Source organism: Oncorhynchus mykiss, chromosome 27 (genome assembly GCF_013265735.2).
Source record: "Oncorhynchus mykiss isolate Arlee chromosome 27, USDA_OmykA_1.1, whole genome shotgun sequence".
NCBI lineage: Eukaryota > Metazoa > Chordata > Actinopteri > Salmoniformes > Salmonidae > Oncorhynchus > Oncorhynchus mykiss.
The window spans coordinates 22,427,458-22,439,906 of NC_048591.1; the positions used below are offsets into that span (position 1 = coordinate 22,427,458).

General features: G+C 45.0%; 1 protein-coding gene across 1 annotated transcript in view; it reads left to right on the top strand.

The window, feature by feature from the left end:
- Nucleotides 1–12,449, top strand: part of LOC110507781 (serine/threonine-protein kinase TAO1) — a 32,348-nt gene that overhangs the window by 14,198 nt on the left and 5,701 nt on the right. The window contains exons 7-19 of the mRNA XM_021588014.2: nucleotides 119–232; nucleotides 386–477; nucleotides 748–841; nucleotides 963–1,044; nucleotides 4,106–4,276; nucleotides 4,801–5,001; nucleotides 6,224–6,364; nucleotides 6,925–7,161; nucleotides 7,297–7,425; nucleotides 9,928–10,131; nucleotides 10,382–10,621; nucleotides 11,464–11,676; nucleotides 12,076–12,258. Coding sequence (XP_021443689.1) covers nucleotides 119–232; nucleotides 386–477; nucleotides 748–841; nucleotides 963–1,044; nucleotides 4,106–4,276; nucleotides 4,801–5,001; nucleotides 6,224–6,364; nucleotides 6,925–7,161; nucleotides 7,297–7,425; nucleotides 9,928–10,131; nucleotides 10,382–10,621; nucleotides 11,464–11,676; nucleotides 12,076–12,258 — 2,101 coding nt within the window. The remainder of the gene's footprint in view (nucleotides 1–118; nucleotides 233–385; nucleotides 478–747; nucleotides 842–962; nucleotides 1,045–4,105; nucleotides 4,277–4,800; nucleotides 5,002–6,223; nucleotides 6,365–6,924; nucleotides 7,162–7,296; nucleotides 7,426–9,927; nucleotides 10,132–10,381; nucleotides 10,622–11,463; nucleotides 11,677–12,075; nucleotides 12,259–12,449) is intronic.

Consider the following 12,449-nt stretch of genomic DNA (forward strand, 5'->3'; position numbering starts at 1 on the left):
GCTGTATATGTGGATGTGCTAGACTGACTTCTTTGTGCCCTTAGGGGGGAGTGTGCCTGTGCCAGTGGAACAAAGCTCTAATGCCATAATCGCTCTCCTCTGTTTGTCTGTCTGACAGAGATATTAAGGCAGGGAACGTCTTGCTGACAGAGCCTGGCCAGGTGAAACTTGCAGATTTTGGTTCTGCCTCCATTGTCTCTCCAGCCAACTCTTTTGTGGGGACGCCATATTGGTGAGTGGCAGAATTCCAATGTACAAGAGAAATGGATGGTGTTTGAAACATGGGGAAGAATTTCGAAATGGGGCACCCTCTATAGTCTCATTCAATATTTTCCATCAAATCAAAAGCGGTGTAACGGTCATTAAAATGGGTATGTTTCCTCAGGATGGCCCCAGAGGTAATCCTGGCTATGGACGAGGGTCAATATGATGGGAAGATTGACATCTGGTCTTTGGGGATAACTTGCATTGAATTAGGTAAACTCCTTAGTCCATGTACTCTGCTCTGGTTCAACTCTAGCTCTCCTGTTGTTTTAATGTTCTCCTTTGTTCATTCCATATCTCAAACCAATATCTGGCCAGTAAAGAAAGTATACCTATTTTTCATTTTTTCATACTGGTTGAAATAATACCTGTGCTAGGTTGTCTGTCTTCCTAGTTCTTCTCCTCCCCACTGTCCTCCTTGTTATGTTTGGCTGTTAGTGGATCCTGGTAACCTATTGTTTTCTCTGATCTCTTTGTTTCTAGCTGAGAGAAAACCTCCACTGTTCAATATGAATGCGATGAGTGCCTTGTATCACATAGCGCAGAATGAAAGCCCCACACTGCAGTCAAGTGAATGGTACGTCATGTAGCTTCATCAGAGTTGATTATTTTAGGAGAAGGAATTTGTCCGCTTTTAAAGTGTGTCATGGTGAGAACGAAACTAACTCTTCCCTCTTTTCCCCCATCTCTCACTTCAGGACGGATTACTTCCGAAACTTTGTAGATTCTTGCCTTCAGAAATTCCCCCAAGACAGGCCCAACTCTGAGGAACTTTTAAATGTAAGACCTCCGAATGCTCGTCATTCTAAAAATCATGGACATTAATATGGAGTTGGTCCCCCCCCCTTTGCTGCTATAACAGCCTGCACTCTTCTGGGAAGGCTTTCAACAAGATGTTGGAACATTGCTGCAGGGACTTGCTTCTATTCAGCCACAAGAGCATTAGTGAGGTTGGGCACTGATGTTGGGTGATTAGGCCTGGCTTGCAGTCGGTATTCCAATTCATCCCAAAGGTGTTTGATGGGGTTGAAGTTAGGGCTCTGTGCAGGCCAGTCAAGTACTTCCACACCGATCTCGACAAACCATTTCTGTATGGACCTCGCATTGTGCACAGGGGCATTGTCATGCTGAAACAGCCTTACCCAAACTGTTTCCACAAAGTTGGAAGCACAGAATGGTCTAGAATGTCATTGTATGCTGTAGCGTTAAGATTTCCCTTCGTTGGAACTAAAGAACCTAGCCGAAACATTTATTCCTCCACCAGACTTTACAGTTGGCACTATGCATTGGGGCTGGTAGCGTTCTCCTGGCATCTGCCAAACCCAGATTTGTCAGTCGGACTGACAAAGAAAGCGTTTCCACTGCTCCAGAGTCCAATGGCAGTGAGCTTTACGCCACTTCAGCCGACGCTTGGCATTGCATATGGGGGATGTTGGGCTTGTGTGCAGCTGTTTGGTCATGGAAACACATTTCATGAAGCTACCAATGAACAGTTATCGTGCTGACGTTGCTTCCAGAGGCAGTTTGGAACTCAGTATTGAGTGTTGCAACCAATGACAGACAATTTTTACTCGCTAGTCCTGGCAGTCCCGTTGTGTGAACTTGTGTGGCTTACCACTTCGCGGTTGAGTTGTTGTTGCTTCTAGACGTTTCCACTTCACAATACCTGCACTTATAGTTGACCGGAGCTGCTCTAGCAGGGCAGACATTTTACGAACTGACTTGTTGGAAAGGTAGCATCCTATGTTGGTGCCATGTTGAAAGTCACTGAGCTCTTCAGTGAGGACATTCTATTGCCAATGTTTGTCTATGAATATTGCATGGCTGTGTGCTCGATTTTATACACCAGCAATGAGTGTCTGAAATGGCAAAATCCACTAATTTGAAGGGGTGTCCGTACTTTTGTTTATACAGTGCATTCGGAAACTATTCAGACCCCATGACGTTTTCCAAATTTTGTTACGTTACAGCCTTATTCTGAAATAGATTCAATTCTTTTTTTCCCTCATCAGTCTATACAATACCCCATAATGATGAAGTGAAAACTGTTTTTTTTCCCACCATTTTTACCCACTTATACAAAATTAAAAACAGAAATCAAATCAGTTTATCATATCAAATCAAAGTTTATTTGTCACGTGCGCTGAATAGACCTTACAGGGAAATGCTTACTTACAGGCTTTAACCATTCGTGCAAAAAAAGTATTCAGTGAACAATAGGTAGGTAAAGAAATAAAACAACAGTAAAAAGACAGGCTCTATACAGTAGTGAGGCTATAAAAGTAGCGAGGCTACATACAGACACCGGTTAGTCAGGCTGATTGAGGTAGTATGTACATGTAGATATGGTTAAAGGGACTATGCATATTTGATGAACAGAGAGTAGCAGTTGCGTAAAAGAGGGGTTGGTGGGTGGGACACAATGCAGATAGCCCGGTTTGCCACTGTGCGGGAGCACTGGTTGGTCGGCCCAATTGAGGAAGTATGTACATGAATGTATATATTTAGACCCTTTGAGTCTAGAAACTGAACTCAGGTGCATTTCCATTGATCATTTGGTTGCTAGATTGAATCCCCAAGATCAAATCCCGAGCTGACAAGGTAAGAATCTGTCGTTCTGCCCCTGAACAAGGCAGTTAACCCACTGTTCCTAGGCCGTCATTCTAAATAAGAAATTGTTCTTAACTGACTTGCCTAGTTAAATATAGGTTTAAAAAAATGTAAATCATTTATCCTTGATGTTACTACAACTTGATTTGTCCCCAATAACTGAATGGTCACTATAATAGAGCTCCAGAATTCTTCTTTGGAGATAGGAGAACATTCCAGAAGTACAACCATCTCTGCATCACTCCACCAATCAGGCCTTTATGTTAGAGTGCCCAGATGGAAACCACTCCTCAGTAAAATGACACTCCTCAGGCACATGACAGCCCGCTGACCATGAGAAACAAGATTCTCTGTTCTGATGAAACCAAAATGGAACTTTGGCCTGAATTCCAAGCGTTACTTCTGGAGGAAACCTGGCACCATCCCTACGGTGAAGCATGGTGGTGGCAGCATCATGCTGTGGGGATGTTTGGAAAGATGAACGGAGCAAAGTACAGAGAGATTTTTGGTGAAAACCTGCTCCAGAGCGCTCAGGACCTCAGACTGGGGCGAAGGTTCACCTTCCAACAGGACAACGACCCTAAGCACACAGCCAAGACAACGCAGGAGTGACTTCGGGACACGTCTCTGAATGTCCTTGAGTGGTCCAGCCAGAGCCTGGACTTGAACCCGATTGAACATCTCTGGAGAGACCTGAAAATAGCTGTGCATCAACGCCATCCATCCAACCTGGCAGAGCTTGAGAGGCTCTGCAGAGAAGAATGAGAGAAACTCCCAAAATATAGGTGTGCCAGCTTGTCGTGTAATACCCAAGCAGACTCAAGGCTGTAATAGCTTCCAAAGCTGCTTCACCAAAGCACTGCATAAAGGGTCTGAATTCTTATGTAAATGCAATGTTTTATTTTTTATTTGTAATACATTTGCAACAATATCTTACCCTGTTTTTTCTTTGTCATTATGGGGCTTTGTGTGTAGATTGATGAGAAAAAAATATATTTAATAAATTTTAGAATAAGGCTGTAATGTAACACAATGTGGGAAAGCGGTCTAAATACTTCCCGAATTCATTGTATAGTGTGTCTATCTTATTTATGATTATCATGATCTACCAATGTCAAGACAGATACAGATCTCTGTTCACTTGATTTTGAGTTTACCTTAAATTAACATGAATCATACCCACCCTCAACTCAAAAGAAAATGATTGTCCCTCTGCCTCCCTCTTTTTTAGCATGCGTTTGTGCAGCGCGAGCGGCCCGACTCTGTCCTGATGGACCTGATCCTGAGGACCAAGGTTGCGGTGCGGGAGTTGGACAATCTGCAGTACCGCAAGATGAAGAAGATCCTCTTCCAGGAGGCTCACAATGGCCCTGCAGCCGAGGCACAGGACGGAGACGAGGAGGTCAGTCGCCCAATCTGGCTCTGCTCTCCTGTGGAGCTTAGTTTGAAAGCATGGTTTATACCAGAACCATCGTACTCTTTTGAAAAAAGCCTAGGTAGGATAATAATAATATTAATAATAAGTAGATGGAATTTGTAAAAGTGTATTTCCCACACTCAATAAGGTAGAAAACAAGACACAAACAAAATTCATCAACAAAAAGAAGAAAAAACAGGAAAAAACATTCACAAAACATCAAACCACTTTAAGCGATCAAACATTAAAAACCTGCTTGAATAGGTAACTCTTCAGTTGTGTTTAAAACAAGTAAATTGTTCAATAGAAGTTTCTCTAAATGCACTCTTAACCTTATAATATTACAGTTAATTATTATATTAAGGTAGGCCTGGTGGGTCTTAAAGATTTTCTCAATATTCAGTTGTTCGTTTTTATCTTCTGCTCATAACCTGCTGTAGTTGACGCACTGTCATTCAGAAAGTATTTCACTCACCTGTGTCTTGCTGTTGTTATTGTGTTGTCCCCAGGAACCGGAGAACAGTGGCAGGACAGGCACAGTGAGCAGCGTTGGCAGTAACCAGTCTATCCCCAGTATGTCGATCAGCGCCAGCTCTCAGAGCAGCTCTGTCAACAGCTTGACCGACGCCGGAGATGACAAGAGTGAACTGGACATGATGGAGGGAGACCACACGGTCATGTCCAACAGCTCCGTCATTCACCTCAAACCGGTGGGTAGAGATGATCTTAGAGCTGGACCCGCAGGCAATGTTCCCTCAATTTATCTGGGGTACTAAACACATTTCTGGTCTGCTGAACGCAAACTTGAACGTTGTGAAGATTCTGTGCAACTTTTGGCACGCGTTTACTGTGAACACTGAGGCTGTACCCGCATTAAGTTACAGTCATGATAGTGACCAATTAGGCTACTGTGGCTGTTTATCATAATGTAGGCCTATCAGAGTGGCCTGCCATAAAAAAACAGTCGAGAAAATGCATCTTATAACATTTTAACATGGAAGTAGCTGTTCCATCATTCAGCCTACAGTAGCAGCCGATGTGTGGTGTTCAATGTAGGCCTACATTCCATGAGATTTATGAAAAAAACAGGTAGGGATTGACAACCTGTTTATCCACTTGTCCTTCACACAAGGAGGTAACTGAAAATGTTGTTGTTTGATGCAAGAACCACTTTTTAAAATAAAATGCATTATTATTCTCATACTATTATTATAGATTCAGACAAATTATGCTACCCTCTGTCTATTGGCTGCTTAGCTTATTCAAGCCGGTCTCAAAATACAACACTGCCACTTTAACTCCCAAGTGGCTCAGTGCTAGAGGCGTCACTACAGACCCTGGTTCGATCCCGGGCTGTATCACAACCGGCCGTGATCGGTAGTCCCATAGGGCGGCGCACAATTGGCCCAGCGTCATCCGGGTTAGGGGAGGGTTTGGCCGGGGTAGGCCATCATTATAAATAAGAATTTGTTCTTAACTGACTTGCCTAGTTAAATAAAGGTTAAATACAAATGATTTGCAAATAGGGATACTGCAGCTCTGATTGGTTATGGTGCACCGGTCTGTGTAGAGTATCTCTTGCATAGTTAGTTTTGTTTCGGGAATGTTGCGTTGAAAGTGGCTAATGTTGCGTTGATTTGATCACATTTCGCACAATAGAGGGAAATGTTGATAGTGTTAACTAAAGGGGAACACCAGAAAGTTGAGTGAAGTTCACTCTTGTGCTTCTCGGTGCAGGCTGATATTTCTTCTGCACTGCAGTCCCAGGGGATCTTAGAGGGAACATTGCTCGCAGGATAACTGGACACTGCGTTAATAATAGTGAGATGATTCAGTGATATACAAGACATAGTGTTTCCTGGTACCTTTCACAGATTATTTGTAAGGGTATTTTTATACTGTTAATGTGGTGCGTTGTATTTGTTTCTTCAGGAGGAGGAGACGACTTATCGCGAAGAGTCGGAACCTAACAGCCGGCCGCCCACTGAGCCCCAGTCTCCCCCTGCACACACTCCACGGCCAAAACAACACCGCAACCGCGAGCACTTTGCCACAATACGCACAGCCTCCCTGGTAAGAGCCCTAGAAATACAATGATACTGTAGATAACATGATTTTAAAATGGACCCTTAAAGGCCAAGTGCAGTCAAAAACATGATTTTTCATATGAAGATGGAATAATACTGTAGAATTGTAATAATTATTATAATGCCCTTTTAGTGTAAGAGCTGTTTGAAAAGACTGCCTGAAATTTCTGCCTGTTTTGGTGGGATGGAGTTTTGGCATGCCTGGTGACATCACCAGGTGGTAAATTGATTAATAGACCAATAAGAAAGAGTTCCAAACCCCTCTGCCAATAACAGCTAGTTTTTATTTTTCCTCTCCCCACTCAGACCCCTCCCAGACAGTCCTAGCAAAATTCTTGCTTGAGAAATTGATCTTTGCTAAGAAACTTTTTTTTGTTTTTGAGTATTTTAATTGAAAACAATCACGGTAAGGTACTTAATTGTTACCCAGAAATAATTTGATATTGAGATAAAGGCCCAATTCAGCTGTTTTTTTTAAGTGTCTGCTCCTGTAGGAGATAATAAGCTGAACCTAGAGTTCTATGATAAGCCCTATGTTTTCCCCAGGTGACCCGTCAGATGAAGGAGCACGAGCAGGACAGTGAGCTGAGAGAGCAGATGTCAGGCTATAAGAGGATGAGGAGGCAGCACCAGAAGCATCTGATGGCCCTGGAGAACAAGCTGAAGGCTGAGATGGACGAACACCGGCTCCGTCTGGACAAAGAGCTGGAGAACCAGAGGAACAGCTTTGCCCAGGAGATGGAGAAACTCATTAAGAAGCACCAGGCCGCCATGGAGAAAGATGTACGGTCGTTTGCTCACTTACGCCATACTTACTTCATAATTCATACTCTGTCTAGATTCTACTACTGTCCCCTAGGTCTCTGTTGAATATTCTTGTTTGAAATGTTCAAGTGTTTAATTTTTGTGTCTCTGCAGGCGAAGACCTTTTCCAATGATGAGAAGAAGTTCCAGCAGCACATCCAGAGCCAGCAGAAGAAAGAGCTCAACAGCTTCCTAGAGTCCCAAAAACGAGAGTACAAACTCCGCAAGGAGCAGCTCAAAGAGGTAGAGAATCACATGCGGTCATACAGATGAACACACATTATACAAAGGCTTCAATATATATATATATATATATAATTTCAAGAAAAAACACGATATGCACCATTGCTTGCCTAGATACTCCTCTCAGTATGTCAGACAGACTCAATGAATGACAAACCTCTACAGAAAATGTGCAAATATGGACAGCAAGCTCCCATGTCGACTTGCTTAAAGCGGCAATCCGCAGTTGAAACGATAACAAAGCATACTCCCACTGAGGATGAGGGATGTGGCTGGAAAAATTGTAACCACACTTAAGTTCATAGACAGAGTTATGGATGCAAGGACTTTATTTTATTTTTAATTTATTTCACCTTTATTTAACCAGGTAGGCAAGTTGAAAACAAGTTCTCATTTACAATTGCGACCTGGCCAAGATAAAGCAAAGCAGTTTGACACATACAGCAACACAGAGTTACACATGGAGTAAAACAAACATACAGTCAATAATACAGTAGAAACAAGTCTATATACAATGTGAGCAAATGAGGTGAGATAAGGGAGGTAAGGCAATAAATAGGCCATGGTGGCGAAGTAAATACAATATAGCAAGTAAAACACTGGAATGGTAGATTTGCAGTGGAAGAATGTGCAAAGTAGAAATAAAAATAATGGGGTGCAAAATAAAATAAATACAGTAGGGGAAGAGGTAGTTGTTTGGGCTAAATGATAGATGGGCTATGTACAGGTGCAGTAATCTGTGAGCTGCTCTGACAGTTGGTGCTTAAAGCTAGTGAGGGAGATAAGTGTTTCCAGTTTCAGATATTTTTGTAGTTCGTTCCAGTCATTGGCATCAGAGACCTGGAAGTAGATGCGCCCAAAGAAAGAATTGTTTTTGGGGGTGACCAGAGAGATATACCTGCTGGAGCGCGTGCTACAGGTGGGTGATTCTATGGTGACCAGCGAGCTGAGATAAGGGGGGACTTTACCTGGCAGGGTCTTGTAGATGACATGGAGCCAGTGGGTTTGGTCGACGAGTATGAAGCGAGGGCCAGCCAACGAGAGCGTACAGGTCGCAATGGTGGGTAGTATATGGGGCTTTGGTGACAAAACGGATGGCACTGTGATAGACTATCCAATTTGTTGAGTAGGGTATTGGAGGCTATTTTGTAAATGACATCGCCGAAGTCGAGGATTGGTAGGATGGTCAGTTTTACAAGGGTATGTTTGGCAGCATGAGTGAAGGATGCCTTGTTGCGAAATAGGAAGCCAATTCTAGATTTAACTTTGTTTTGGAGATGTTTGATGTGGGTCTGGAAGGAGAGTTTACAGTCTAACCAGACACCTAGGTATTTGTATTCTAAGTCAGAGCCGTCCAGCGTAGTGATGTTGGACAGGCGGGCAGGTGCAGGCAGCGATCGGTTGAAGAGCATGCATTTAGTTTTACTTGTATTTAAGAGCAATTGGAGGCCACGGAAGGAGAGTTGTATGGCATTGAAGCTCGTCTGGAGGTTAGTTAACACAGTGTCCAACGAAGGGCCAGAAGTATACAGAATGGTGTCGTCTGCGTAGAGGTGGATCAGAGACTCACCAGCAGCAAGAGCGACATCATTGATGTATACAGAGAAGAGTCGGTCCAAGAATTGAACCCTGTGGCACCCCCATAGAGACTACCAGAGGTCCGGACAACAGACCCTCCGATTTGACACACTGAACTCTATCTGAGAAGTAGTTGGTGAACCAGGCGAGGCAATCATTTGAGAAACCAAGGCTGTCGAGTCTGCCGATGAGGATGTGGTAATTGACAGAGTCGAAAGCCTTGGCCAGATCAATGAATACGACTGCACAGTAATGTTTCTTATCGATGTCGATTAAGATATCGTTTAGGACTTTGAGCGTGGTTGAGGTGCACCCATGACCAGCTCTGAAACCAGATTGCATAGCAGAGAGGGTATGGTGAGATTCGAAATGGTCTGTAATCTGTTTGTTGACTTGGCTTTCGAAGACCTTAGAAAGGCAGGGTAGGATAGATATAGGTTTGTAGCAGTTTGAAGAGGGGGATGACCACAGTTGCTTTCCAATCTTTGGGAATCTCAGACGACGCGAAAGAGAGGTTTAACAGGCTAGTAATAGGGATCGCAACAATTTCGGCAGATAATTTTAGAAAGAAAAGATTGTCTAGCCCGGCTGATTTGTAGGGGTCCAGATTTTGCAGCTCTTTCAGAACATCAGCTGACTGGATTTGGGAGAAGGAGAAATGGGGAAGGCTTGGGCGAGTTGCTGTGGGGGGTGCAGTGCTGTTGACCGGGGTAGGGGTAGCCAGGTGGAAAGCATGGCCAGCCGTAGAAAAATAGACTGACCATCCATGATATCTAAATGATAGTTTTAACCATGTTTTGAGGCTATACAGTGTTGTTTACATTTACGTTGTTTGCAAACATTGGAAAAACAAGCTTCTATTTTGGCTACTGATGGGGTACGACAGTTGAACTAAACTAATGTCCGCCCTTGTTCTTCCCCCAGGAGTTGAATGAGAACCAGTCGACCCCTAAGAAGGAGAAGCAGGAGTGGCTCTCCAAGCAGAAGGAGAACTTCCAGCACTTCCAGGCTGAGGAGGAGGCCAACCTGCTGAGGAGACAGAGACAATACCTAGAGCTGGAGTGTCGACGCTTCAAGAGGAGGATCCTCATCGCTCGCCACAACGTGGAGCAGGACCTAGTGAGAGAGGTCAGCTGTAATCACTCAGCTCTCCTCATTCATACAGTCCCTTGTTTCTCTCTCTCTCCTCAAAAGAGGGTCCCCTTGCCTGCTCTCGGTCTTTGTTTTGTAACCATGGCTCAGCTGTGTGTTCTGCTCATTTTCTCTACTTCTATACATAGTTCAAACATTCCTTTCGAATACTGCCCTTTGTCTTATAGAATGCAGTTTTCTCCTAACCTGTATGGTTTCTCCTCCCTGCCTGTCCGTCTGTGTGTAGGAGCTGAATAAGCGTCAGACGCAGAAGGACTTGGAGCATGCCATGCTGCTGCGGCACCATGAGTCCATGCAGGAGCTGGAGTTCCGCCAGGTCAACACCATCCAGAAGATGAGGGCTGAGCTGATCCGCCTGCAGCACCAGACAGAACTCACCAACCAGCAGGAATACAACAAGAGGAGGGAGAGAGAGCTCCGACGCAAACACGTCATGGAGGTCCGACAGCAGCCCAAGAGCCTCAAGGTGAGCACACATTGTATACAAACAGACAAATTGTTGTTTTCTGTTACTGTTAACGACCGTTATGTAGGAACCTGACCCCTCACTGTTCTGTTTGTCCTCACTCCTCTGTCCCAGTCCAAAGAGCTCCAGACCTGACCCCTCACTGTTCTGTTTGTTCTCACTCCTCTGTCCCAGTCCAAAGAGCTCCAGACCTGACCCCTCAATGTTCTGTTTGTCCTTCCTCCTCTGTCCCCATCCAAAGAGCTCCAGACCTGACCCCTCACTGTTCTGTTTGTCCTCTCTCCTCTGTCCCAGTCCAAAGAGCTCCAGACCTGACCCCTCTCTGTTCTGTTTGTCCTCTCTTCCTCCCTCCTCTGTCCCAGTCCAAAGAGCTCCAGACCTGACCCCTCTGTGTTCTGTTTGTCCTCTCTTCCTCCCTCCCTCTGTCCCAGTCCAAAGAGCTCCAGACCTGACCCCTCTCTGTTCTATTTGTCCTCTCTTCCTCCCTCCCTCTGTCCCAGTCCAAAGAGCTCCAGACCTGACCCCTCTCTGTTCTGTTTGTCCTCTCTTCCTCCCTCCCTCTGTCCCAGTCCAAAGAGCTCCAGACCTGACCCCTCTCTGTTCTGTTTGTCCTCTCTTCCTCCCTCCCTCTGTCCCAGTCCAAAGAGCTCCAGACCTGACCCCTCTCTGTTCTGTTTGTCCTCTCTTCCTCCTCCCTCTGTCCCAGTCCAAAGAGCTCCAGACCTGACCCCTCTCTGTTCTGTTTGTCCTCTCTTCCTCCTCCCTCTGTCCCAGTCCAAAGAGCTCCAGACCTGACCCCTCTCTGTTCTGTTTGTCCTCTCTTCCTCCTCCCTCTGTCCCAGTCCAAAGAGCTCCAGATTAAGAAACAGTTCCAAGACACATGTAAGATCCAGACCAGACAGTACAAGGCCTTGAGAAACCACCTACTGGAGAGCACACCAAAGTCTGACCACAAGGCTGTCCTGAAGCGTCTAAAGGAGGAGCAGACCCGCAAGCTGGCCATCCTGGCTGAGCAGTACGACCACTCTATCAACGAGATGCTCTCCACACAGGCTGTGAGTCACACGGAGACCTTGAAAACACTGCAGGGAGGGAGGCAGGAGAGGGATACGTTTCTAAAAATCTGACTACTGATGATGGGCCTTTTGGCAATGAGGTCCTTTATCTACTTCCCCAGAGTCATATGAACTCATGGATAACATTTTTATGTCTCTGCTTGTAGTTTGAAGGAAGTTGCTAACTAGCACGCTAGCAGATACCATAGGCTTCCAGTCATTGTGCTAATCCTCGTTAGTGAAACTACCTCTATCTTCCTTCATACTGGACACATGCATAAAAATGGTATTCACAAGTTCATCTGACTCTGGGGAAGTAGATAAGGGCCTCATTGCCAAAATCCCGAAGTATCACTTTAACATTGTGCTGACCCCCTGTCTGGCACCCCTCGTCTCTAGCTGCGTCTGGATGAGGCTCAGGAGGCTCAGTGCCAGGTGCTGAGGATGCAGCTGCAGCAGGAGCTGGAGCTACTCAACGCCTACCAGAGCAAGATCAAGATGCAGACGGATGCCCAGCACGACCGTGAGCGGAAGGACCTTGAGCAGAGAGTGTCGCTCCGGAGGGCCCTACTGGAGCAGAAGGTCTGATCTTCCATACTGGGAAATTTTTTTTACATGGTGTGCGTCACAAACGGCACTCTATTCCCTGTATAGTGCACTGTGGTCAAAAGTAGTGCATTTTAAGTGGATAGGGTGCCATTTGGGATGTAGTAATGGTGTATTAGTGGCAAAAAGCTTCAATTGAAATTTAGACTTTATTTAATTTCAAGCTC